Here is a 24461-nt window from a genome sequence, read left to right on the forward strand (position 1 = left end):
TCCTATGTCTCAGGCAGACGGCTGACAGGGGCATCTGCCTGAGATAGCCTGTACTTCTCCTCCATGAAAGGCTCCCTGGCCTGCAGGTGGATGAGGGGCTTGGTGTGGAAGCCTCCGCGGCTCTCCTGGTTCCTCTTGTTGTAGATGTTGAGCCTGTGCTCCAGCTCAGGACTAGTTTTGGTGGAGCCAGCAGGACTGGGCAGTTTGAGGTTGACAGGGTCCAAGCCCTTTTGGCCCAGACAGGAATCATCAGACAGGGAGGAGAGCAGCTCCTGCACCACGGCGCTGGGGTGTCCTCTGGGGCCAGGCTGTGTGCCCAAGCCCAGGGCCAGGGGGCTGCAGTAGGGCGGGGGGTAACAGCGCTGGCCGCTGTAGGAGTCTGTGGAGGTGGAAGCCTCGCGGACGGTGGAGCTGCAGTCGGTGGTGGAGCCCAGGGTGTGGCTGCTGATGCTGTGCTGGTGGGCGCTGAAGCTGGAGCGGGAGCGGGACACGGTGGTGTTGGAGGCCTCGCTCACGGAGCTGCCCGTCCGCTGCAGACGGCTGGACACTGCATCTGCACTCACCAGAGATGAGGGCAGCTGGCTGGGGTTGTTGGGCAGGTGCACGTCTATGGCTGCAGTGGTGATGACACGAGCTGGGTCTGGGATCCCAACATCTACAAGAATCACATACAACTTGGACTCAACACATGATCCTGCTGACTGTCCGCAAAGCAAAGTACACAAACAAACCTGTGAGGGTGTAGACAATTGTTTATTCTTACCACTGCTTGCCTCACTGTAGTACTGGCTGATGTAGTTGTTCATGTCATCTTGAACAACATGATCTGAAAGAAATAAGAAACAAACTAGGTATGTACTCTTTCTCAGAAACAATAGAATGAGTTGGATGTTTGGTACCCTTATCTAATAGAGATTTTGAAAATCTGTTCTGTAAAGATCTCCCAGAATGCATCAGTCAGATATTCCTGACCAGAAGGTTGAACCCATAGGAGCAAAGCAAGGAATGTAAAAAGAGGTGAGGTGGTGGGTAGAAGGGCCTGTGGCTGTGGCTGGCACCCCTGACCTGTCACAGTTAACCTCTAAGTACCATCCATATTCCTTCAGGACCGCTAGATAGATGGGTTTATTTATGTTTCTTCTTCAAATATTAATTTTAAAACTGTCCCAAGAAGGCAGGGGATGCTCGGACTAAAATGTGGCGTCATAGACAATCACTCTGTGATTAATAACACATGAACATATGAGGAGCAGGCCCACTTAAAAGGCTGTAGTGAAACCTCAGATATCTCATCTCAGATATATAGCAAATCAAATCAAATTTACAGTGAAATGCTTACTTACAGCCCTTAACCAACAGTGCATTTATTTTAAATTAAAAAGTAAAATAAAACAACAAAAAAGTGTTGAGAAAAAAAGAGCAGAAGTAAAATAAAATAACAGTAGGGAGGCTATATATACAGGGGGGTACCGGTGCAGAGTCAATGTGCGGGGGCACCGGCTAGTTGAGGTAGTTGAAGTAATATGTACATGTGGGTAGAGTTAAAGTGACTATGCATAAATAATTAACAGAGTAGCAGCAGCGTAAAAAGATGGGGTGGGGGGTGGGGGGGCAGTGCAAATAGTCCGGGTAGCTATGATTAGCTGTTCAGGAGTCTTATGGCTTGGGGGTAGAAGCTGTTGAGAAGTCTTTTGGACCTAGACTTGGCACTCCGGTACCGCTTGCCGTGCGGTAGCAGAGAGAACAGTCTATGACTAGGGTGGCTGGAGTCTTTGACAATTTTGAGGGCCTTCCTCTGACACCGCCTGGTATAGAGGTCCTGGATGGCAGGAAGCTTGGCCCCAGTGATGTACTGGGCCGTACGCACTACCCTCTGTAGTGTCTTGCGGTCGGAGGCAGTTGCCATACCAGGCGGTGATGCAACCAGTCAGGATGCTCTCGATGGTGCAGGAGTAGAAGTTTTTGAGGATCTGAGGACCCATGCCAAATCTTTTTCAGTCTCCTGAGGGGGAATAGGCTTTGTCGTGCCCTCTTCACGACTGTCTTGGTGTGTTTGGACCATGATAGTTCGTTGGTGATGTGGACACCAAGGAACTTGAAGCTCTCAATCTGTTCCACTACAGCCCCGTCAATGAGAATGGGGGCGTGCTCAGTCCTCTTTTTTTCCTGTAGTCCACAATCATCTCCTTTGTCTTGGTCACGTTCAGGGAGAGGTTGTTATCCTGGCACCACACGGCCAGGTCTCTGACCTCCTCCCTATAGGCTGTCTCATCGTTGTCGGTGATCAGGCCTACCACTGTTGTGTCGTCGGCAAACTTAATGATGGTGTTGGAGTCGTGCCTGGCCATGCAGTCATGGGTGAACAGGGAGTACAGGAGGGGACTGAGCACGCACCCCTGAGGGGCCCCCGTGTTGAGGATCAGTGTGGCAGATGTGTTGTTACCTACCTTTACCACCTGGGGGAAACCCCCCAGGATCCTTAGCTTAGTGATGAGCTTTGAGGGCACTATGGTGTTGAATGCTGAGCTGTAGTCAATGAATAGCATTCTCACGTAGGTGTTCCTCTTGTCCAGGTGGGAAAGGGCAGTGTGGAGTGCAATGGAAATTGCATCATCTGTGGATCTGTTGGGGCGGTATGCAAATTGGAGTGGGTCTAGGGTTTCTGGGATAATGGTGTTGATGTGAGCCACGACCAGCCTTTCAAAGCACTTCATGGCTACAGACGTCAGTGCTACGGGTCGGTAGTCATTTAGGCAGGTTATCTTAGTGTCCTTGGGCACGGGGACTATGGTGGTCTGCTTGAAACATGTTGATATTACAGACTCAGTCAGGGACATGTTGAAAATGTCAGTGAAGACACTTGCCAGTTGGTCAGCACATGCTGGGAGTACACGTCCTGGTAATCCGTCTGGCCCTGCGACCTTGTGAATGTTGACCTGCTTAAAAGTCTTACTCACATCGGCTACGGAGAGCGTGATCACATAGTCATCCGGAACAGCTGGTGCTCTCATGCATGCTTCAGTGTTGCTTGCCTCGAAACGAGCATAGAGGTGGTTTAGCTCGTCTGGAAGTCTTGTGTCACTGGGCAGCTCGCGGCTGTGCTTCCCTTTGTAGTCTGTAATAGTTTTCAAGCCCTGCCACATCCGACGAGCGTCAGAGCCGGTGTAGTACGATTCAATCTTAGTCCTGTATTGACTCTTTGATGGTTCGTCGGAGGGCATAGTGGGATCTCTTATAAGCGTCCGGGTTAGAGTCCCGCTCCTTGAAAGCGGCAGCTCTACCCTTTAGCTCAGTGCGGATGTTTCCTGTAATCCATGGCTTCTGGTTGGGGTATGTACGTACGGTCACTGTGGGGACGACATCATCGATGCACTTATTGATGAAGCCAGTGACTGATGTGGTGTACTCCTCAATGCTATCTGAAGAATCCCGGAACATGTTCCAGTCTGTGCTAGCAAAACAGTCCTGTAGCTTAGCATCTGCGTCATCTGACCACTTTTTTATTAACCGAGTCACTGGTGCTTCCTGCTTTAGTTTTTGCTTATAAGCAGGAACCAGGAGGATAGAGTTATGGTCAGATTTTCCAAATGGAGGGCGAGGGAGAGCTTTGTATGCGTCTCTGTGTGTGGAGTAAAGGTGGTCTGGAGTTTTTTTTCTTCTGGTTGCACATTTAACATGCTGGTAGAAATGAGGTAGAACGGATTTAAGTTTCCCTGCATTAAAGTCCCCGGCCACTAGGAGTGCTGCCCCTGGATGAGCGTTTTCCTGTTCACTTATGGCCTATACAGCTCATTCAGTGCAATCTTAATGCCAGCATTGGTTTGTGGTGGTAAATAGACAGCTATGAAAAATATAGATGAAAACTCTCTTGGTAAATAGTGTGGTCTACAGCTTAGCATAAGATACTCTACCTCAGGCGAGCAAAACCTCAAGACTTCCTTAGTATTGGATTTTGTGCACCAGCTGTTGTTTACAAATATACACAGACCACCACCCCTTGTCTTACCGGAGTCAGCCGTTCTATCCTGCCGATGTAGCGTATAGCCCGCTAGCTGTATGTTGTCCATGTTGTTGTTCAGTCACGACTCGGTGAAACATAAGATATTACAGTTTTTAATGTCCCGTTGGTAGGATAACCATAATCTTAGGTCATCCAATTTATTCTCAAATGATTGAAGATTGGCTAATAGGATTGATTGAAAAGTACATTTTCTCTCATGGCTGACTACCAGGAAGTTTGAAGAGACAGGCTGAGTGAGCAGGGAGCTTATATTCATGAGCTCGCCTAGACTGACAGCTCTTTGAAATGCCTATGTCAAGCAACTTGGATGCAGTGAGCAGTGCTGCAGTAAAATCATCAAGCAAATTTGTTGATACACAAAGCAACTGAAACAAAAAAATTTAAAAATACATTCCTGTTTTTATTTATTACCCCCAGTCTTGTCCCGTCGCTGCAACTCCTGTACGGACTTGGGAGAGGCGAAGGTCGAGAGCCATGCGTACTCGGAAACACGACCCTGCTAAGCCGCACTGCTTCTTGACACACTGCTCGCTTAACCCGGAAGCCAGCCGCACCAATGTGTCAGAGGAAACACCGTACAGCCGGCAACTGAAGTCAGCGTGCATGCACCTGGCTCGCCACAAGGAGTTGCTAGAGCGCGATGGGACAAGGACATACCAGCCCGCCAAACCTTCCCCTAACCCAGACGATGCTGAGCCAATTGTGCGCTGCCTCATGGGTCTCCTGGTCGCGGCCGGCTGCGACAGAGCCCGGGATTGAACCAGGGTCTGTAGTGACGCCGCTAACACTGCAATGCAGTGCCTTAGACCGCTGTGCCACTCGGGAGGCCCCATACATTCCCGTTTGACATGTCTCTTGTGATGCAGTTCACAGCAGCAATGACGGATGTGTTGACATGACAACTGCGTCAGAGTTTTGAACGACCATTCCCCCCTTTTGTTCCATGCTGGCTGAAGACCTAGCTAGCCAGTAACTAGCTAACACCAGACACAGATTAAAGGGGAACCATAAGTATCTTTGCCATAGATGAACAGGGTAAACTTTTAATGATATTTGCTGACACCCTACAGTCAAATTTTGGCACAAGTAGAGTAGCTATCTAGCTATATAAACCACACCCAGCTGTAAACACACTTTTTCCGATGTTGGTTACTTGGCGGTACTTATTTAAATTAGCTAAGAGAATATCATTTTACCTTTGGTGTATTAAAATGAAATTAAGGTGATGTCACCTTGTCCACTTAAAAATTAATCCAAGTGTTTGACATGGGGAGAGGACCAGTAACTTTATGATCAAACTATCAATGTAGAAGCAACAGTCATTAGTCATACTTTGATCTGGTTTCCTTCAAATATCATCACATGTTATGAAAAACATGATTTTGACAATTCATAACCTTTAAAAGCAGTAATGCTATAATCCACGATCGGATTGAATCCCGGCCTAGGTTAGATACAATGGTCATCATACGAAGGTGGGACATCATATTAAACCAATCTCTTGGTGTATTGTTTACAGGTACACTCCCCTATGTATTTATTTGGACAGTGAAGCAAATTTGGCTCCATGCTCCAGCATTTTGCATTTGAAATAAAATGTTTTATATGAGGCAACAGTACAGAATGTCACATTTTATTTTAGGGTGTTTTCATACATATCTGTTTTAACATTTAGAAATGAAAGCTCTATGTATCTAGTCCCCCCATTTGAAGGTGTCATAAGTATTTGGAAGAATTCACACAGTGTATAAAATGGTCTACATTTTTGTATTTGGTCCCATATTCCTAGCATGTAATGACTACATCAAGCTTATCACTCTACAAACTTGCAGTTTGTTTTGGTTGTGTTTCGGATTACGTTGTGCCCAATAGAAATTAATGGTAAATAATGTATTGTGTCATTTTGGAGTCACTTTTATTGTAAAAAAGAATATAATATGTTTCTGAACACTTCTACATTAATGTGGATGCTACTATGGATAATAATGAATAAATTGTGAATAATGATGAGTGAGAAAGTTACAGAGGCATAAATATCATACCCCCTCAAAAATGATATCCTCCCGTTAATGGTAATGGTGAGAGGTTAGCATGATCTTTGTGCATCTGTAACTTTCTCACTCCTCATGATTCACGATTCATTCATTATTATCCTTAATCATGGTAGCATCCACATTACATTTACATTTTAGTTATTTAGCAGACGCTCTTATCCAGAGCGACTTACAGTTAGTATAATGTAGAAGTGTTCAGAAACATTAAATTCTTATTTACAATAAAAAAGTGACTCCAAAATGACAATACATTATTTACCATTAATTTATATTGGGCACAACGTAATCCAAAATGCAACCAAAAAAACTACAAATGCCTCCAACAAGTTTGTAGAGTTACAAGCTTGATGTAGTTATTACGGGCTAGGGATATGGGACCAAATACGAAACTTTTGACTAAATGTAATACACTAAGTGAATTTGTCCAAATACTTATGACACCTTGAAATGGTGGGACTAAATACATAAAGTGTGTCACTGTCCAAATAAATACGTAGGGGAGTGTATATTTACATAGAGGATCTTGTCCTCATTCAAACAGCACTCCCATAGCACTGAGGTCTACGACTCAGAGGTCCCACACTGCTAGGCCTCTCGTCAGGCTGCTGTTCTAGGGAAATTATTTTCCTTGTACAGTAATCTACTATTCTATCCTCCCTGGAATCTGGTGTGGTTTGTTAGATGTCTGTTGTGGTTTCCAGGTGAACGGAGAACATATTTTCAACCAAGCCAACCTCTGTTTAACAAACATGACCCAAAGCACAGAGCACTCTGTTCATTCAACCACTTTGCCTGGAAAATCTGATCTGACATGGCAAGAACGTCCCTCTATTCCCCTAGCTTCAAGAGAGACCCTCTTTGGTTAGAAACCACAGCCAGCAGGCAATCCATAGAGATATAACAATGTCATAGGGTTCTATCTTGATGAGGCAATCTGCAGTTCTCGGATGTAATACTTCAGTAAATGGTGGGGTTATAGGATCAGGGTGTGGTACCTCCAGGGGCCGCTGCCTCCCTGGCTTTAGCCTGGCTGCGTTGATCGGGGCCCCCAGGGGCCAGGCCATCCACCTCCTGGAAGCTGCTGTTCTGCTTGCCCCACACATGGTGTATCTGCATGGCAGCCTCTCGCTCTGCTACCAGGTCCAAGTCCTGTTGAGCCAGGTGGGCCCGCAGCTGCCTGATCTCAAACTGAGAGAGAGAGAGCGAGCGAGCGAGAGCGAGAGAAGGTAGAGAGAGAAAGAGCGAGAAGGGGGGGGGGGGGACAAATGTGACTGGATAATTTTCCTGAATGGAAATCCCAGGATGGGAATAACAGGAATGTTGTGACGCATTATTACATTTACATTTTAGTCATTTAGCAGACGCTCTTATCCAGAGCGACTTACAGTTAGTAAGTGCATACATTTTTCATACTGGCCCCCCGTGGGAATTATGACTGAATACAGAACCTGATAGTATCTCCTATTAAGGATATGTAATGTATTTATGTGTTCAAGGGTCAGTGTGACAACTCAGTGTTTGTCAGATTAAAGGTTTGGTTATTCCACTTATAAGTGTGTGAATTTGAATGTATTATGTTCTCTCAAATCTACACATAATGTATTGGAAGTGCACATCTCTTCTTTATGGCACGTTGCTGTCCTCTGTTGGTCCAAGGTGTGTATGACAGGCAATGGTAACTAGTTAGACAGGTGTGTGAACATACTGCCTGCTCCTGGCAGATCTGAGTGAGTCTCTCCAGCTGCTCCTCCCTGACAGCTTTGGCCTTCTCATATTGCTGGGTCTCCATCTCCATCTCCACCTTCACCTGCAGCACATAGGCTGGGACAGAACACAGGACAGACTGTTATAGAGACCGCTTTGTAGGGATAAACTCAGTCACACTGACATAACTTTATATATCCGTAGTAGGCCACATAAGAGGGATTATGATCAGTACTATTTTTGTTTAACCTGGCTTAATTTCCTGTCTTAAATTAGTGTGTTTGCATGTGAAACATGGAACTTCCACAAGAGGGCGTAACATTGATTGAAAACAGCTCAGAGTCAAGAAACAGTACAAGATCTGTGTGTATCTGTATCAGATTATGCATGTATTTGTCATTGTGTTGTAAAGCAAGTATTGATTGTGGTTGGTAATAAGCATGGCAAAACATTTTCCGTAAAGCTCAGTAAAAAGCCAGTTAGGATAATGACATCCATAGGGGTGGAGCTGCAGAAATATTGTTGTCGCATCTCTGCAACCTGACAGTTAAGGACATGATACAGAGGAGACATACACCCCCTGCACCCCATCCATCTACCCCCAGGCCCTCCCAGCCTCACCATCGATGATCCTCTTGACCCTCCAGATGCGCATGGTGATGATGAGGCCGATGGCGTCCCAGGGGCTGCTGGGGCCATTGGCCACCGTTGAGGCCACCATGGGGGCCAGGGACAGGACTATGACTGCACCGTCAAACACCTACACACACACGGACACATGCACCAGCACACACACGCATTCACACACACAGACAGTTAGGTACGCACTACACACAAACAAAGATATTAGCAAGCAGACAATGGAAACGTCCATTTTTCAACAATATTTGAATGACCACATTTCAGTGAGTACTCCATTACAGTATATTCCTCCAGGCCTGTGGGTGATTTCCCACAGGTCTGACATTGGGAGAATGACATTGCAGTGGAAGTGGTGGGGTGCTCTGAACCCCACCTCAGGACTAATGGCCCCCCAGGGAGCTTACCTCCACTTTGTTCTCAATGTAATCCCAGATCCCCAGCACCACAATCCTGAACACCGTCTGAGAGAGAGAAAGGGAGAGTGGGGAGGGAGATAGAGAGAGTGGGGGAGGTAGGGTAAAAAGGAGTGGGGAAGAGAACCATAGCGATATCATTAATTTCCATAGTTGTAAACACACCCCTAAAAATCCTAACGTCTCAGCAAAAGTGAATTGCAGTTTTCTTTCATCTATCCACTGGCAATTCATCAATGGCATATTCCTACAGTTCACTACCACAGCGGTCAGATTTCCTCCAAACAATTAGAGACACACACTGCACCCTGCACCAGCTACAGCTGACTCAGCAAGGGCTGCAGAAGGCCACTACACTCCTCTCCCCTCTTTTTACATATTCAGGATTCCACCTGAGCAGAGGCTGTCCTGCCACATCCAATACGTACATGAATCACTAAGGGTTAGCTTTCATCAATAACTAAAACACATACTGTTTCTCAACCAAATGGAGCAGCAGACCGGTGAACAGAGAACAACTAAGATAAATGCTGCTAGGCCTGAGGAAACTGTAATCAATGAGGCTCTGGCGTTAGTTAAAAGCTACGGTGCAACAGAAAAGCTCTATCTGCATTTTAGATCAAATTGATTGTGTTGAGGAAACACAATACATAACGAGGTATTAACACTCAGCAAGTTTTGAAGGGAAATAGTATCAGAATGAGTGAGATAGTGGAGGCTGTAATGCTGTGAACAAACATTAGGAGCAAATGAAACAGCTGTGTTTACATTTGACAATATACTGTATGTGATGGACCAATAGAGTCCATTTACCAATACCCTAATTAGTCAATAATGTGTTGATGGGGGAAAGGGCAGGGCTTAATACCACTGCACCTCTCTAGCTCACCTTTGTCTCCTACTGCACACTATAGCATTAAATCAACCCTCAGCTGCATCAGCTTTAAGTGAGCCTGCTACCACTGTTGTGACTGTGGGGGAGAGAGAGAGGGAGAGGGGCTCACCTCAGTGAAGAACACAGATAGAATGACCAGGCTGATCCAGTGGATGATGCTGGCAAACTGGAACGCGTTGTTAACTGTGAAGACAGCACAGCATAGACAATGTTTAGAAATGACTAGTTTACTCACGGTTCAGCTCATTTGTTAAATATTGGAGACAGACCCAAGCACAGACACATAGCCCTCCATAGCTCAGTGTGTAGCGCATGGCCATTGTAATACCAGGATAGTGTGTTCGATTCCCAGGTCCGCTCATACATAAAAGCGTCTGTTAAATGGCATATATATACTGTATATATTATATAGGCAAAGAAATGCATGCACAGGTTTGTCTTCGTGGCCAGCATCGTACTACATTGGGCTGTCAGCTACAGCATTCCTCTTCAAGCGCCACTTCCCTTCTGTCTTTATTTGCTGTGCTCACTGATCTGTCCATCAGTCCATTCATCTTCCTCCATCCCTCCCTCGCTCCGTACATTCACCCAGCAGACAGACACCCTCTATCTCCCCATTTATTTGCCCACTAATCTCCCTCTATGCATTTGTCTTTCTTTACCTCCCAACCATCCCCTCTCTTCAATCTGCCTCCAGGGACTTGTTAAGACTTGGAAGCATTAAGATACATCCACATTGACCTGTAACCCATATAGCCCTACCATCCTTCATAGAGCTTGTGACACCACAGAAGTGGGGACTCCTGACCATAACCCATGAAAGATGAGGACACCCACCTCCAGATCATGCAGATGAGGTCATCTCCATGTGCTATTGGTCACAGTGGCATTAGACCACCTGACACTGTTTACTGAGGAATACTAATGATGCTGATATTATAGAGAGGCGAGATCACAGCCCCAGGTCCTGGACCTGTCACTGTCACTGCATAATCATACTCTATTATACAACAGGCCTAGTGCCAATATTAGCTACATTCCTAACAACAGATGTGCATTTCTGTAAATTCCAAATGACCACAAATTCCACAGCTGTTTTGTGTGTATTAACTTCACTAAGGGTGGAACCACAATTGAAGATATGTGCACGTTACTCAAATGTTCATGTATCTATAAGCCTAGATCCAGGTTCTAATACAGAGACAGGTCCAGGGTCACTCACACTGCAGGAGCTTGGTGTCGATGAGCAGCTCCAGACACAGCAGCACCACCACCAGGATGACACAGGCCACCAGGAAACAGTTGAAGCCTGCGCTCAGCAGACACACCTGCCATAGGGCTGCCCTTCGCCCACAGCATGGCTTCAGCCAGTTAGACCTGACACCAGAGAGAGACGGGGGATGCAGAAACAAAGCAGAATGTAATGAAATGGAAATCAGAGATGGAAATGTATTCAAGTGTAAATGTGTAAAAAAAAATACTTATTCAATTTTTGACATGCGTTTTTCTGAATTTTGTTGTTGTTATTCTGTCTCTCACTGTTCAAATAAACCTACCATTAAAATTATAGACTGATAATTTCTTTGTCAGTGGGCAAACATACAAAATCAGCAGGGGATCAAATACTTTTTTCCCTCACTGTATATAGTGGAGTCGCTGAGAAGTGCTTTCTACTCTGTGTTATACTCCATTTCAGTCAGCAGAGGGCAGCGTTCCAATCAGGCACAAACACATACAATACACATCCAAACACAAATACTACAGATACTACTGATTTGTGACAAAGTTTGTTGGCCAACACAGAGCTTGTGTTTGCCTTGTGGCATCACTCACCACATGGCCATATTTACTCAGCTTTACAAACAAGATGTATTGGCACTTTCGAGAGCTAAGCAGTATGTTGAAGCCATAGAACTCTAACTATGATGTTGATTCCACTTTTTATGATCTCTTTAATTAGAGATATAAAGATAGATTCCCAGCCAGATGTCTGTGCTCAGTGTGCCTCATTCTGTTTGGGAGCAGACTCTGTTCTGTTGTGTTGTGTTCCAGCCATCTCCATGCTGGCTGGCTGTGGGACTGTTTAGCAGAGAGTGTTCTCTCTGCTACTCTCTGCTACCACACGGCAAGCAGTACTGATGCACCAAGTTTGGAACCAACAGGACCCTGAACAGCTTCTACCCCCAAGCCATAATACTTCTAAATAGTTAGCTAAATAGTTAACCAAATAGCTATCCGGACTATCTGCATTGACCCTTTTTGCACAAACTTTTTTTTACTCATCACATTGTTTATTGTATATCTTGTTGCCTAGCCACTGTATTCCTAGTTATATGTACACATCTACCTCAATTACCTCGTACTCCTGCACATCGACTCAGTACTGGTACCCTGTGTATATAGCCAAGTTATCGTTACTCATTGTGTATTTATTATTACTTTTATTATCACGTGTTATTACTTTTCTATTATTTATCTATGTTCTTTCTCTTCATTGTTGGGAAGAGCCCGTAAATTAGCATTTCACTGTTAGTCTACGCCTGTTGTTTTACGAAGCATGTGATGAATAAAATTCAGCCTTTACATCTCATGACACCTATGTCAGTAAATCTTCAGTGATCCTCCTCCCTGTACATGGCCATGCATTTTCATGTGTGGACATAAGAGTGGCATTTCCCAGGTGAGCTGGTCGCTTGTCTAGGTACATTGTGTCTGCCTTAAATCCAACTTGTCTCCCCTCTGTATTCCTCCTACCAGACAGTAGGCCTGAGAGAGGCTCCCAGGGATTTATGGTCAATAAATAATGACAGATCTGTGCAAGGCAGACTGGGCTTTACTTCCCTGTCACTACTCTGTATTCTACACAGACAAAACTACACTGATATTTCCAGTTAGAGAGCAGGATAGGGATGCTGCTTCTTAGGGGCAGACTGTGAAAGATGTATGTTCTTTTAAAAACAGCACTTTGTCATTGTCACCTTTCCCCGAGTGAAGAAATACCATGATCAACGTCCGTCTCGAAGCACAAGAGAGGAAGAAATATTCTACTTCCAGGCTTCAGGACAGAGCAGGCAAACAGACAGAGAGGCAGTTATTTTGAAGCCACCGGGGCTATGCAAAGAGGGGTAGAGAGAGAAGAGAGAGAGAGTGGGGTGGGCGAGAGAGGTTCGAGCCAGTGACAGGAGCCAGTTTGCGGCTACAGCTGGACCTCCGGTGGAGGACTAGATATCCTGTCGACCAGGTGCCAAGGTCCGCAGAGGGGCTGGGGGCTGGAGCAGGGCCATGCTGTGTCAATGATCACTCCCAGGGGCTAACTGGCACACGCTGCTGCCCACTGCACCACTGCCAGTCACTCTGAGCCAAGCCATGCCAACAGATTAGGAGCGCAACACTGGAGGTGACAGGGAATTAGAGGAGGATTCTATGTGATAGCAGAAAATACATTCATTCATTCCATTTATTGGCCAGTAGTTAAAAACGTCTCTGCCACAACTATTTGAAAGGGTAGCACAGTAACACAGCACTTTTGTTTTAGGAAACACCTCTGTAAAGTTCTGGATTAAAAAGGCTAATTTAACATATATGGTTTCATAATTCATTTACAGGGCTCCCTCCAGCAAAGGAGGAAAATGTATTAATTTAATAAAATGGTAAAGAGAAACCTTGTCTGGAAGCAGTGTAAATGCCCCCCCGACCTCTCGAAGCTCAGAAATACAATTTTTGGGAAATCATTTTAAACCTGGAGCACTAAAGAATTGAATTGAAGTAGTATCAGTGGTAAAACTCTGTGAGTGAGAGAGGCAATAGAACAGGCAATACTTCAAGGAGCTCCTCACACACACACGCACACACGCACACACACACACAGACACACACACACACACACACACACACACACACAGTCTTTGCAAGGAGGAAATGAGAGCTGCGGAGGGGTATGGACCAAAAAGGTTTATAAAGGCATCAGGAGTAAGCTGCGGTAGTGAAAGAGGGAGCGAGGGGAGATTGAACTGTGGTAGAAAACAGAGGAGGAGGATTAAACCATGAGACTGATCAATACAGCCCAGGAGAGGAGAGGGGGTGAGCTGCTGGACATGACATCAGCTGATACAGCCCTCACAGCAGAAAGAGAGGACAGAGGACAGAGTGGACAGAGATATCACTGTGTGTCAGGGAGTAGGTGTGTGACTGACCACACTCAGGCACACTGTCGGTGGCCCTTACTCTTGCTCCGTTCCACAGGCTGTGCTGGGCTTGGCTCAGGCCCCTGCTAGTCTTACTGAAAAGAGCCTATCTGGAAAATACTGCTTTCATTTACAGTCAGTCCTAATCGAGCCAAGATTAAAGACAAAGTTAAGGCACTAGGCCTGCTTATTGTTCTGGTGGGTGTGGAAAAGGGGGTTTGTGCTGTGAGCTCCTGGGACCATGTTAATGGTGGTTACTCATCCCATCCACCACCATTGTAGCCTGGTCCCAGATCTGTTTAACTCCTATGGTCATTATCATGCCAAATGTACAATTTAAAACTATTTATTTGGTCGTTGTCATGCAATTCCTATGCCAACTCATATGTGACACGCCAGCCCACGGGGGCGGATGACACTAGTTCCTACTTCACAGTAGGGCCGTTTTTGCAGGCATGCCTTCTTAAACATGTGAACTTTCATGTGCCTTAATTACAAACTTGTATGGGAGCCGTAAATGTTAAATTATGAGCCTAGTTTAGCCAAGCAGAAAGTACTGAGCTACAGTATATAGGGAGAAAGACATAACCCTTCCTGGCTAGCCATGATTGGCTGAGATAATGGAGGGGTTGACCATGCTGACGGTTGGCCAAGCGTTGTTTACATGTTTCTTAAAGAGATGGGTGGGTCTATGGCTTAAGAGGGTGTGAACGATGCGGAATGGGCAAAGAAGAGCTCTCTATCACTCAACAAAATATTTTCAGGGCATTTTCTCCTACTTGTCTCCTAAGTGGGATAACAAGTTTATCAACTTTTAAAGAGCATAACTTTCCCATGCTTCCGCCAATCACAGTGTATGATACACTGTAAAAAGCATGTAGGATTTTTCAACATAAGCCCTCTTTGGGACGGGATGTCACGGAGTTGTCATGACTTTTTGTGCAAAGGCCACCTTTTGGAATGACACCTTCCACTGATACTGTGTGTAGCAAAATATTCTTACAGTGAGTCTTCAAACTGTATTGTTTATTCAAATTGTATCTTGTTGATGGGTTCAGATGTGAAGCTCTCGCAGTCCCCATTGGAGGATGATATGGCTGGTATTCTGGTTTTGCGCTTCCCTCTGGAAGATCTGCCGTTAATATTTCACAGTAACTGTCACGCCCTGGCTCTGGGGACTCTTATATGTTGAGCCAGGGTATGGTTTGTTGTATTACCTAGGACTTCACGTATCGTTTTGTTGTTTTTGTTCGTGTTGTGTACACTTAATAAAAGTATGTACGCCTATCACGCTGCGCCTTGGTCCGCTTCTCATAACGATCGTGACAGTAACATTAAATAAATACTAATAACTACATTATTGTACTTTTACTAAAGATAGATGACACACATTAGCAGGTTTTTGCATTTTGAAATTTCCAAATGTAATGTTATATTATAATACTGTGTAATCACCTTCTGGTGTAAAAAAAACATAGAAATTAAACACAAAAACTACATTTTAAGTGAGAAGTAGGCATGTCTGATGCAGAAAAAGAAAGGAAATTGACAAGAGCAGAATTAGGCCTACTTCACCCATGAAGAGTATGAATGAGGCAACAGTAGACCAACATCCTTAAGAAAAGCTCCATTGAAGCCAAAGTGAAAGTATGAAAAGGGCTAAATGGGGAGCTCAGAACTGAGTGTGCTGTGCCAATGTTCTGAAATTGATCAGAGCTCTTGATTGATGTCTCAATTGCACATTTACACCAGAACCAGTCTGCTCTCACTGAAAAACTCCAAGGCATTAGGAACCAGACCTATGGCAGCAGTCACACCATTACTGTTGATTCCAAGAAGTCTGTGGAAAATGGATTGAGCCAGCCTTGTTGTTCCCTCAATTTTAAAACCTGTAAATATATGGTAATGAGGTAGATGTGAGATATTTTCACCAACAATAGGAAGTGATTGTTAAACCCATCCAAGCCTGTCTAATACTTCTCCCTCTGTTCTGATAACTCCATAGCTCTATGGGTTCTCCGTGTACAAACTCCAACCAATTCACACCAATCTGCTGAACTCAGCATGCATAGGCAGAGGAAAATGGACTAGCACTGTGAGCCTGCAGGCTGCAGCAAACTTTAGTTTGGGGAAGTTCTGTCCTTGTCATCTGCAAAGGCTTCTTGCTGTCTTTTCTGACAGTATATAATATTCAATTCCTGTGACAACCATCAAACCCACTACCTATCCAAGCACTTAAAAAAAGGCATTGCTTTCCTCCAAAAAAAGCAAATGTCAATGTAACAACTAGCGGAATCCCTGAGACCACTGCTGAATCATCTGTGTCATCATCACAGCCAATAGAATCCGTCCCTGAGAGAGGAAAACCAACTAAGTACTAAATACAGTTGAAGTCGGAAGTTTACATACACTTAGGTTGGAGTCATTAAAACTCGTTTTTCAACCACTCCACAAATTTATTTTTAACAAACTACAGTTTTGGCAAGTTGTTTGTTCAACAATTGTTTACAGACAGATTATTTCACTTATAATTCACTGTATCACAATTCCAGTGGGTCAGAAGTTTACATACACTAAGTTGAATGTGCCTTTAAACAGCTTGGAAAATTCCAGAAAATGATGTCATGGCTTTAGAAGCTTCTGATAGGCTAATTGACATCATTTGAGTCAATTGGAGGTGTACCTGTGGATGTATTTCAAGGCCTACCTTCAAACTCAGTGCCTCTTTGCTTGACATCATGGGAAAATCAAAAGAAATCAGCCAAGACCTCAGAAAAGAAATTGTAGACAAGTCTGGTTCATCCTTGGGAGCATTTTCCAAACGCCTGAAGGTACCATGTTCATCTGTACAAACAATAGTACGCAAATATAAACACCATGGGACCACGCAGCCATCATACTGCTCAGGAAGGAGACGCGTTCTGTCTCCTAGAGATTAACGTACTTTGGTGCGAAAAGTGCACATCAAAGGAAAGGACCTTGTGAAGATGCTGGAGGAAACAGGTACAAAAGTATCTATATCCACAGTAAAACGAGTCCTATATCGACATAACCTGAAAGGCCGCTCAGCAAGGAAGAAGCCACTGCTCCAGAAGCCACTGCTAGACCTCATGTGGCTGGAGTGTGTCAGCAGTTCCTGCAAGAGGAAGGCATTGATGCTATGGACTGGCCCGCCCGTTCCCCAGACCTGAATCCAATTGAGCACATCTGGGACATCATGTCTCGCTCCATCCACCAACACCACGTTGCACTACAGACTGTCCAGGAGTTGGCAGATGCTTTAGTCCAGGTCTGGGAGGAGATCCCTCAGGAGACCATCCGCCACCTCATCAGGAGCATGCCCAGGCATTGTAGGGAGGTCATACAGGCACGTGGAGGCCACACACACTACTGAGCCTCATTTTGACTTGTTTTAAGGACATTACATCAAAGTTGGATCAGCTTGTAGTGTGGTTTTCCACTTTAATTTTGAGTGTGACTCCAAATCCAGACCTCCATAGGTTGATAAATTTGATTTCCATTGATAATCTTTGTGTGATTTTGTTGTCAGCACATTCAACTATGTAAAGAAAAAAGTATTTAATAAAATTATTTCATTCATTCAGATCTATGATGTGTTATTTTAGTGTTCCCTTTATTTTTTTGAGCAGTGTATTTGGCTAAGGTGTATGTAAACTTCCGACTTTAACTGTATATATATTTTTTATATGTCTGTGAATATTAACAAACCCTTAAACAATGCCCATAAATGTCATCTATTGTGCTACCTGGCATGTGGTACCTGCTGCACAGCCAATTTGATGAAGAGGACTGTTCCTCTGTGTGTTTGAAATAGAGTCCCCTCTACTCTTTTCAGAAATCCATCTACAGAGACCAGTTAAGTAGAATATGTCTCTGGCTTCTGCTATATATTACTCCTGTCAAGATTCAGTTAAAATTAATTCTGTGCTGTATTCTTACATTCTGTGATGTTCATATCACTTCAATCTTAATTCTACTGTCTGTTGAAATGTACAAGTGAGTATCATTAACTGCATCGTTTGTAACATTTTTGCTGAGCAACAGTCATGTCTCAACGGTTGCAGGATAAGTAGCCGGAGGACTTGATCCCAGTAGGGCACTCACAGCAAATTTGTAATCAATCTACCCTGCACTAGTCTGGCCATGCGTAAGCTAATCTAGCACCATACCTCTCACCATCACTGTATGTATCAGCCCTGTGCTTCTCACTGCAGAGCACAGCACACCACAGAGTCAATCCTTCCACCTCCACCCAACATGGAGACCAGTCCACATTCATCAAATGGAGCCATTTCCCAATAACCTTTGGCAGGCAGCTTTGTGAATGAATGGGATTGTGGGAGCAGGGTGAGGGTCCCTCCTCTCTCGCTCTCCTCCAGTCACAGCGCCAGGTTGACCCACATGAACCATCTGTCATTGCTGTGGCGCATTACACTTCACACACTGGCCCGTTGAGATCAGTGGCATATGCTGCTGTTCCTGCTGCTGGAAGCTTGGGGCTGGGGGTGGCATGCTGATCGTGACGTTGATATACCCAGAGAGGGGCTGTGGGCATGGGTTGGCAGCTCAGAGAGGAGCCCTGGCCCATGGGGCAGCTCTGGAGGGGCCTGGGGCCTCATTTATAACCTTTGCATGAATTTTACACTAAATATCTGCATGCGCCATTTCTGAAAATAATATGTACGTATAAAAATATTATGATTTATAAACTTGGCGCACGCCACATATACGCATGTTTCCTGTTATAAATCAGACCCGTAGTAAAACTGTGTTAAACTGTGCGCGTGTGAATGAGCATTATAACTCCACCTGGAAATCACCCTCCATTCACCTTTTATGGTGACAAGAATGCTGTATAATTTGGAACTATTGGAATTAAGCTACTTTTTATCAAATGTTTTTGGAGGTGTTGGCAGAATCTTTTAATCTTTTGCACTATCTTATTCTGTATTTGGCAAAGGACTGTGACAGTTTCTGAAATAAAAAACTATGGCAAATTGTTGTGGACCTGTCAGAAGAATGTTTGAATTCAACAATGTTTTGCATCAACTTTTTCCCCCAACCTGAATATGCTGGACTGAATTCTGAAACATTGACTAGGCTAGTGTATTTATTTTTATTTTCCTACAGTAGTTACAGCTGTAGCATACTGTGCATGTATACAGTGCATTCTGAAAGTATTCAGACCCCTTGACTTTTTCCACATTTTGTCACATTACAGCCTTATTCTAAAATCGATTAAATTGTTTTTATTTTCTCATCAATCTACACACAATACCCATAATGACAAAGCAAAAACCGGTTGTACAAATGTTCGCAAAAAAACAAAAACAACAACTTAAATATCACATTTACATTAGTATTCAGACCCTTTACTCAGTACTTTGTTGAAGTACCTTTGGCAGCGATTACAGCCTCAAGTCTTCTTGGGTATGACGCTACAAGCTTGGCATACCTGTATTTGGGGAGTTTCTCAAATTCTTCTCTGCAGATCCTCTCAAGCTCTGTCAGGTTGGATGGCGAGTGTTGCTGCACATCTATTTTCAGGTCTCTCCTGAGATGTTAGATTGGATTCAAGTCCGGGCTCTGGCTGGGCCACTCAAGGACATTCAGAGACTTGTCCCAAAGCCAAGTCTCCTAGTCCCTGCTGCTGAAAAACATCCCCACAGCATGATGCTGCCACCACCATGCTTCACCGTAGGGATGGTGCCAGGTTTCATCCAGATGCTTGGCATTCAGACCAAAGAGTTCAATCTTGGTTTCATCAGACCAGAGAATCTTGTTTCTCATGGTCTGAGAGTCTTTAGGTGCTTTTTGGCAAACTCCAAGTGGGCTGTCATGTGCATTTTACTGAAGAGTGTCTTCCGTCTGGCCACTCTACCATAAAGGCCTGATTGGTGGAGTGCTGCAGAGATGGTTGTCCTTCTGGAAGGTTCTCCCATCTCCACAGAGGAACTCTAGAGCTCTGTCAGAGTGACCATTGGGTTCTTGGTCACCTCCCTGACCAAGGCCCTTCTCCCCCGATTGCTCAGTTTGGCCGGGCGGCCAGCTCTAGGAAGAGTCTTGGTGGTTCCAAACTTCTTCCATTTAAGAAGGATGGAGGCCACTGTGTTCTTGGGGACCTTCAATGCTGCAGAAATTGTTTGGTACCCTTCCCCAGATCTGTGCCTCGACACAATCCTATCTCGGAGCTCTACGGACAATTCCTTCAACCTCATGGCTTGGTTTTTACTTTGACATGCACTGTCGACTGTGGGACCTATATAGACAGGTGCCTTTCCAAATCATGTCCAATCAATTGAATTTACCACAGGTGGACTCCAATCAAGTTGTAGAAATATCTCAAGGATGCTTAATGGAAACAGAATGCACCTGAGCTCAATTTCGAGTCTCATAGCAAAGGGTCTGAATACTTATCTAAATAAGGTATTTCTGTTTTTTATTTTTACTAAAATAACGAAACATTCTAAAAACCTGTTTTTGCTTTGTCATTATGGGGTATTGTGTGTAGATTGCGGAGGAAAATGTTTTATTTAATCAATTTTAGAATAAGGCTGTAACATAACAAAATGTGGAAAAAGTCAAAGGGTCTGAATACTTTCCGAAGGCACTTTACTTCAATGTAAAAGATCAACTGTCTGTTCTCATGTTAAATTTGACTGTGCATTATAAACCGTGCTGCCTATGGGATCGTACACCGCAAAACTTGAAATACATAGCCTTTTTACAAGGCTACTAGGCCCAAATGAGAGATGTGCATGGTAATTCATTGTATGGCTACTTCGGGAATATGAACCCATCACGGCCAGAAAAGGTGAGGAATTTATTCTGCAATGGTTATGAAAATAAAATAAATAGGAAATAGATTCCTATGTCTAATTACTTAAGATTCCAAAAATAAAACACACATAGATTTTCTCTCTTCTTACTAACGGCAAATGGCTGCAAATTGTTATTATGTTTTCCTTTTGTTGATTTTTTTTATGAATAAGCGTGTCATCCTGTGCCCCATTTGCACAAAATACTTACTTGCCTGCCTGCAATACAATACTTCAACCACTAGAAAAATGTGTGTACGCATGGTCTAAAGTTTGCATGGAGGTAAGGACATTCTCACAGCAAGTTTAGTTTTTTATAAATTCCAACTTTTGAGGGAAAACTGTTTTGGGGTATATTTTGTACATGCGCAACGTTTATAAATGACGTTCCTGGACTCCACTGAGTCTTGGTCTGAAGGGTCAACCCACCATATAGGTCACTAAGAGGGCGTCACTCTCACTAATTCACCTTAATGCTGCAGCTTCACATCTCGACCAACAGACCTTACATAATCCGCTTACACTCATAAACTGCTAACAACCAGACTGTACGTTTGACCAATGAAAGGCTGGGATCTGCTTTCTATGGTCTAAGGTTGAAATGCCACAACCCTGTGATGATGCTGATGATTTTCAGAAGCTGAATGTCATAACATGACAAAAGCATACGACAGGTTAATCAGAAGAGGTGAATAAGGTGATAGGAGAGGAAAGCAGCAGGCCACATCACCGTAGTCTCTAGCATGTTCTGGGCAAGAAGGTAGCTCCATCCAGGAGTCTATTAATAACTCCACAGAGCTCAACACTGCTCTGAATCTGCTAGTACTGTATGTGCCCCCTGTAGTCCGCAAGAACATCCACCTCCTACATAATCGCCCACGTCTGCTGATAGAAAGCCATGTGCAGCAGCTAGATACAATGCAAAACCTACCACATGCACCACATCTCCTCTGTTTCACTGATATACAGAGCACAACAAAGCCCTCTTTAAAGGTTTGGGCTCCATTTAGTGTTAATCAGCCTGATTTCAGGCCAGTTTCAGAAACCTAAAAACCTAACCATGGCGTATATCAACATTACCAAAGTCTTCCCAGTGCTGATGGTAAACACATTCAGCTAAGAAATCCAATGTTATTATATGTGATTGATAACTAAATCACACATAAAGAAACGTGTTGATGAAGACCCACATTTGATCATGTGGACCAATAATAGTCAGTTTGTGTTCATACTTGGTGTTGGGATAGGAAATGTGTTCTGTCAGGTTTAAAACTACGTTTAGTCATTGTCTGGAATGTCAGTCTCGTTTAGCAGAACTGTGAAGCTAATCTTATATGGACATCTAAGAACAAACATGAGGTAGTATCAGGAAAAAGATCATCAAAATGTGATTTTGTACATAATCAGTTCCTGTGTTTATGCCAAATATTGACCCTGACATAAGGCCCTACATTTAGAGAAAGCACTTTATTATACTTTGGAGAGCTTGCTTTTAAATATATTAAGACAAGGTTGAAATAATATTAATGGTTAAGGAACATAATGTGCATAAGTGTAGGGATAACAATGCTTTATAAATAATCAGAACGTACACTCAGTCTATATTTAAATGAGTGTAATGAATGACAATGTGCAATACCTACCTAGCTCTCTGTCATTCCTCTAATGCTACAGACATGAGTCACAGAGTAAACAAGAAACCATGACGTAGCTGCATATTTCTCTGTTTCCACAAATGATTCCAATGGATGGAAACATGAGCCCACAATGAAACTCTGGTGATGAGTAGGCCTTGGAATGCCTGTGGTTTGGTAATCTGTGGAATTCCAATCGAAAGAGTTCAATGAACATGCCATATCTCCAGCTTCACTGGCACCTCTGCCTCTTCTTACTAGTGTGATGGCGCTATAGGACAAAATAATATTTCTAAGGCTTGGAGGGAAATATGATTCCAATCAAGAAAATCATTTCATTCCCTTTCATCAAAACAAATAGCTATTTAGCCAGGGTCTGAACCAGAAAAGTCTGACTTCTGAAATCCCTTAGAGATGCAACTTGATATACCATGACTTTTCCACATCACTGTGTGCTCTATCATGGGGTGATAGAGTGTCATATGGACATGTTTTCCTGAGATGCCCACAGTGATGCCAGCGCTGCCAGCTCCTGCACTCTGTGGCCTGGATGTGTGGCGTGGGTCTATGACCCATCTGTCCCCCCTTGCGTCCCACAGAGTCCTGCGCTGGGCCAGGTCCCAGCCGGGCGTGGTGAGGTCAGCTAACAGAGCAGGCCTTGGATGGTGTGTCGTGGTGGGCGGATGCTCTAATGAAGCTTGTGGTGTTTGTCTACTTTCTCTGCACAGATGAGAGCGCCATGCTGCCGCGTGCCAACGGCCTGTGGGTCACGCTTCCTGAGAGGACAGGTAGAATGAGAGGGGGTGTGTCCTGTACACACACACTCAGCCTACAGCGCAGTGATAGGGCCATGTGAGAAACATGTCCAGCCAGGACGAACCAGGCCCATGGGCATAGACAACACAGCCACCAGCGCTTGACATTTCAGGAACAATAAGACACTAAAAAAATTCTTTGTTGTGAGCCAAAAGTGCACGTTGAAGGGAGGAATATTTTTATAGCAAAGATAAATTATGTCACTGAGACAAATAGTGTAGGCTCACTGGCATGTCAGTTAATGCCTTGACAATGTAAGGATGACACTGAAGTATTCACAGACACATATCCTCAGAGGATCCCTCACCACCGTTATAATGAGAGGTGAATTTGAGTGACTCAGTATCGTCAGGTACCATTATGATGAGCTATTACTAGCATGATAGAGAATGAAGGCAGACATTTTCTCTGTCAAGGTAGATTATGGATTGTGCTTAGTTCTGTGTCAGTTATGGTAATAGTACAATTATCAAACACCCAGGGGAGATGTTTTCAGGTACAATCTATGTGTCCACCTACCCCTCTCTGTTGTCCTCTTCGTCCAGGTTGGAGATGAGCTGGGATCCGGCCAGGGAGATGTCCAGCGCGGCCAGAGGCAGGTCTCTGTAAGCAAAGCTGACCACCTGAACCGGAGCGTGACACTGGTTGTCCTCCTCCACCTGCTGGGAGATCACCTCCAGCTCTGAGGCTCTGGCCTGTGCCTGGGGAGGGGCCCTGGAGGACACAATGTACAGAACACCATGGACACTCTGTGAGTAGTGCTCACATATTCAACTAAGCAAATTAATATTTTCTCACAATCTCATGGTAACAGTACTTCAGAGTTGAGGTTTTCACTGAAAAGGCAAGGGAAAATATCTATTATAACACATTTATTCAGAGATATGTAGGGACAATAGTACATTACAACCCACATAGTGGATACAAATAAAGGGTTACACAAACTGTACTTCATCTGATGGCAAATCAGATAGAACATCCACAACAATGGTGTTTTCTTGTTAGAAGAGCCTGACCAAAATAAGCAAGGCAGATAGTGAAACCTATTATCTAAAAGTAAATATCAGCATATTGCCACTACAGCCCTCAAACTCAACTCTGGACCTGGAAGCCAGCGCCGCTGCATTTTTTCATTGTTCCCTGTAATCAGGGGCTGATTTAGACCTGGGACAACAGGTGTGTGCAATTAATTATCAGGTAGAACAGAAAACCAGCAGGCTCTGGACCTCGTAGGTTAAGCGTTAAATACCCCTGCACAA

The 24461-nt window shown here is 44.2% G+C and overlaps 1 protein-coding gene across 1 annotated transcript; it reads right to left on the reverse strand.

Moving 5' to 3' along the window:
- Positions 1-2: 2 nt before the first annotated feature.
- tmem266 (transmembrane protein 266) lies at positions 3-24008 on the reverse strand (the record flags this gene model as incomplete). Its single annotated transcript, XM_084169271.1, has 10 exons — positions 3-655; positions 764-826; positions 7071-7263; positions 7781-7896; positions 8401-8539; positions 8826-8882; positions 9839-9912; positions 10952-11106; positions 23722-23916; positions 24001-24008. 10 exons carry the CDS (start codon positions 24006-24008, stop codon positions 3-5), a joined length of 1653 nt encoding a protein of 550 aa, XP_084025397.1.
- Between the last annotated feature and the right edge of the window lie 453 nt (positions 24009-24461).

This window comes from Coregonus lavaretus (genome assembly GCF_964263955.1).
Source record: "Coregonus lavaretus genome assembly, chromosome: 9".
NCBI lineage: Eukaryota > Metazoa > Chordata > Actinopteri > Salmoniformes > Salmonidae > Coregonus > Coregonus lavaretus.